The sequence below is a fragment of the Adiantum capillus-veneris genome, chromosome 17, assembly GCF_014529385.1.
Source record: "Adiantum capillus-veneris isolate H3 chromosome 17, ASM1452938v2, whole genome shotgun sequence".
NCBI classification, from domain to species: domain Eukaryota; kingdom Viridiplantae; phylum Streptophyta; class Polypodiopsida; order Polypodiales; family Pteridaceae; genus Adiantum; species Adiantum capillus-veneris.
The window spans coordinates 90,319,191-90,323,567 of record NC_140947.1 but is presented as its reverse complement, the minus strand read 5'-3'; the positions used below and the strand labels follow the sequence as shown (position 1 = coordinate 90,323,567).

Below are 4,377 nucleotides of genomic sequence, written 5' to 3'. Positions count from 1 at the left end.
ACCAAAAACAATGTTTTAGTCTCAAGATTTTTCAAAGCATTCACAAATTTTGCTCAAGTTTATTAGATATTGGTTTCTTTTTGCAAGAGGCATATGTTATTTGCTTTGATGTACCATATGACATTATGAAACGAAGATCAAACGTCATGTTGGAATTCTGAAACAATTGAATGAAATGGACCCATACGAGGCTCTTAAATGCAAGGACTATTCTAAAAACTAAAATATCAAGGAAAATTTCTATCGGTCATTATTTCACATCAAGTGCATGCCTAGCTCCCTTCCTCACTATTGCTTGTTTCAAAAAGCCAACAAGGTAAAGAATTTCAAAATAAGAGGCCTTTTTGTGTGAGGAAAATAGAAAGTGACATTAGTATTTTAAGACATGTGGTATCCCAATAAAATATTATGTTCTTTTTTAATAAAGTCTAACAATGAACCATTTGGAATATAATATATTCCAAAATCATTAAAAACTATGATTAAAAAACACTTGGAAAGAAATCGTAACAAAAAAAAAAGTGAAAGAGGATGTGTTTGACACGATCCTTAATGCCCCTCTTTAAAGAGAGAGGTACACAAATGTCAACACCCTCTCACAAGAGCCTAAAAGAAATAATTTTAATAAAAATCATTGTCATTAGCTTACCATGTGACAGCAATGAACAAGCTTTATCCAATGGTTTAGAGATGCACCCAAAATCCAACCCTTTACTAAGGACTACTTAGGTACTCCAATAAAAATAGTATTCTCACAAAAAATAAGAAACAAGATGGGAGGCTCACATTGACATTTTTAACACAAAAGTTTAAAAGAAAGCCTTGATGGTCTTAAATGAAGGCACTAAGGTTGGGTTCAAACTGAACCGGCGGAAGAAACATGCCTTCCTAAATGTGCCGCCGCCTAGTGTGAACAATGTGGAGGAGAAAAAGTGAAAAAGTGAAGGGGGCTGAGAGAGCCATCAACTCTTCCTGGGTTGGGGGGGGGGGGGGGGGGGGCGGGGGGGTTCGGAAGAAAAATGGAGGGCCCGGCAGAAGAGTGCCTCAACTCCAACCAATGAAATTTCGCCATGAAAGATCAACGCCCCTTTGCATTTTTCTTCCGCCACGTAGTTTGAACCCACCCTAAAAGAGAGCATCCTAAAACAAAAAGTTGAAAAAGGAAATCATGTAGCCTTTAAATGAAGTGACCCATTAACAAGGTGGAGGCTCGCATTTGCCATTCTAAAACATTGAAAGGAAAAGAAAGTCAAGTGAGATCTTAAAAAGACAGAAAAGAAAGCCATACAAATAGTTGTGCACCTTTCTCCCTCTCCTCTAAGACATGTTTTATTTAGCATGGCAAAAGGCATGAAAAATTTTGCATGTCTTTTTCCCTTCTCCTAGGCTGCGCACATGCACGCCATTGGCAGGTAATTCCGATGGAAAACGCTGATGAGCCCACCACAGGCCCGCCACGCCCCTGTCAAAACAAACGGTTACCTCACCTGCTGCAATCGGCACACCAGTGGCTTTACCTTCGCGTTCACCGCCGATTGTAGCCGTTGGAGTGGCGGGAGCATTTGTGATTTGGCCCCGCGCCGTTGACTGCATCTCTTTCTTCATTTCTCTCACTAGAACGATAGGCATGTGCGCGTACTGCCGATCGACTCCACTCGTTCATCCTCACTGCTACCTCTCACCGTTGCTGGTGCATGTGCGCACTCCATCCAATGCGGCAAAAGAGATGAAAAAACTGGAGTCGTAAAGATAGGGAAATAATCATAATACACAAATAAGCTTTCCCTCAAATGCAACAGTCCCTTTGTCTCTGCAAAGTTCTTATAGCCAGATGCATATTTGAGCAAAGGGACGCACAACTCATAAAGCCTTAAATCTTTGTATGATTCCACAAATAGCATCAATCAGCATACGGAACCCCGGTCTACTCACTCAAGCATTGCCCACTTATTTTTGCCCATTCAAGGACCCAACATATTAGAAGTCTGCATAGTTTAACAATTAACTTTCACACTACAACCTTGACATTTGCCCTGCCAATGACATGGAAATAGATGAGAACATCCAGGCTCACCATCGATAATCAAAAGGATAAAAGAACCACCCCACGAGGCAGCAAAGGCTCAGCACAACAAAGGTACAATATATGCATCTGGCAGATGGCAAGAGAAACTCTGCATACGCCGAAACATACAGGCAAGAAAAGAGCCATCCCCAAACCCTCTCTGTTTTGTGATAAACCATCATTCCATCAGTTGATTTCTTTTCTCAACAGCAGCGCATAGTTACTCCACTGCAAAAATAAAGATACAAAGGCCTCTATGAAGCTGCCGAGCAAAGCCTTGTTGGCAATGTCCTTCTGGCAAGGAAAGAAGCTTTCCATTTTTCCATCCTCATTATATACAAATACAACTGCTGAAAGAATTCAGCGAATTGACATCCATTGTCATGAGCAGCTTCTAGGAGCTACTATCTTCCTTTGTACATGCAAATCCCTTGCAGATGCCTAGCCAGATGCAGAGCAATATCAAACAGATAAATGCATCCACTATGAGTACAATTTTCACACTCCTCCACCACATCCTCTGTGCCACTTGTGGGCCTTTAAAGCTTTTCGAACTGCTAAGTCTCTGCACTTGCGTGTTCGGACTTCTCACATCTCTTGTATTCTCCACCTTATCAAAAGACCTTCCCTTGCTGTCCTCTATTTTCTCACTCATATTCCTTGCCTCATCTTTATGCTTCTTGTGCTTGTATTTTGTGCTGCCTGTTTTGCTGATTAAGGGAATAGACGTTGATCTTGCGCCGGAGCTTGCATCGCAACATGGAGAAGCATGATTATAGCTATTATAATAGGAGGTATGACCGAGACCAGCCTCTACATCAGCTCCCACATCAGCATACATTCGTTCATCCGAAGTCTCTGTCGCAATTCGATCCTTATGCTCCTGAGGGATGCCAACAAAAGGACTGACAAGACGCCGAAAGACAGGATCCAATACAATGTCAAGAGAGTGAGGCTCCCATTTGGTATGATTTTCTAAAAAACCTGTTGCAGACAAATATGACTCGAATTCTTGTTGTACCTGCTCTAGAAATGACATGACCTTCGATCTGTTGAGGGCCTCGTCTGCAATGGTGCAGAATAGAATTGGGTGGTCAATGATACATGCGAACGTGCGCCGATTGGTGGTGTGGCTCAATCTGCTATGATGTGGAGGCAACCGTTGGAGACATTTCGAGGCCATTTGAGGCAGCTCTGCATCGCCATCAAGATACTCGGCGATGGTGAGGGTATTGGTGCACACAGACGCGTAGTAAATCAGGTTAGGGAGCGGACCCATATGGGCAATGTCGCGTAAGAAGAGCAAATCCACAGGTAGGCAGAGATTTTCTGCTCTTGAGCGGTTAAAGAGGCAGAAGAATCTGCGTGTTGTGGCTATGGAGCGTACAAGCCAGGCCAAGTGTAGTTGGGTAAAGGAAAGTAGAACAAGGAGTGGAAATCACAAGAAGAGAAACCTGTTGCACGACGCGGAGACGGAGTGGGCCGGGGGCGCAACAAGTTGAGCATGTCAACGCGGAATCACTTCAAAGTTCAAAGAGAAGTTTTGAGATATTGAGCTCGTGCTAAATGTTATATGTAGGCTCACCACAAACGTTACACAACTGCATTCCATTAACACCAAGACCATTTTTCAAAACTAGTAGTGCATGAGTGCGGCAGATGAGAGAAAAAAAAGAGAGAAAGCGTAGTGGAGAGAGAGAGAGAGAGAGAGAGAGAGAGAGAGAGAAAGAGACATGTGTCATCAATTCTATATGCTCTACGTCGAGCAGGCTTTAAGGTATGCTTCAATAGACAAAGGCCTACATCAAATAGATTATCTACAGAGTCCATGATTGTGAGCGTCAGCTATCATGGTGATTTTTCATAATATACTCGATTGTGTCAAAGCTCAATATGTAGAGTGGATGAAGTTTATGTGTGCATTTGAAGTTTTTCTCTCTCCCCTAAATTATGCTCTTGTTGAGGATCCGTGCAGGTTGCTTTATCTTTGCAAAGATGTATGTTTCACTAGAGTTGTTGTTTTGAATAATTGTACCCTGAAAAACTTATCGAGGAGAAAATATAGTATTTATTCATAACCATACCAGGTTGTTGTTTGGAAGTAAGAGTTACATGTGAATGTGATAACAAAGAACACTTCAATATAAGAAGATTTGGAGGACGAGTAGAGATAAAGAGATGATGTACTTATGAATGAAATATCAATTGTCACGAGATTGGAATAGTGCTCTCTACAACATGGTCTCACTTTCTACTCACTCCAATTTTCTCACACAGAAGCATGATAAATGTTGCTTCATGTAAACATTTCC

The 4,377-nt window shown here is 41.8% G+C and overlaps 1 protein-coding gene across 1 annotated transcript; it reads right to left on the bottom strand.

The window, feature by feature from the left end:
• Positions 1–1,171: 1,171 nt before the first annotated feature.
• LOC147437684 (phytolongin Phyl1.1-like) lies at positions 1,172–3,567 on the bottom strand. The gene has a single exon (XM_086487182.1). The coding sequence runs from the start codon at positions 3,342–3,344 to the stop codon at positions 2,460–2,462; it is 885 nt and encodes a 294-aa protein (XP_086343308.1). The 5' UTR covers positions 3,345–3,567; the 3' UTR covers positions 1,172–2,459.
• Positions 3,568–4,377: the final 810 nt, after the last annotated feature.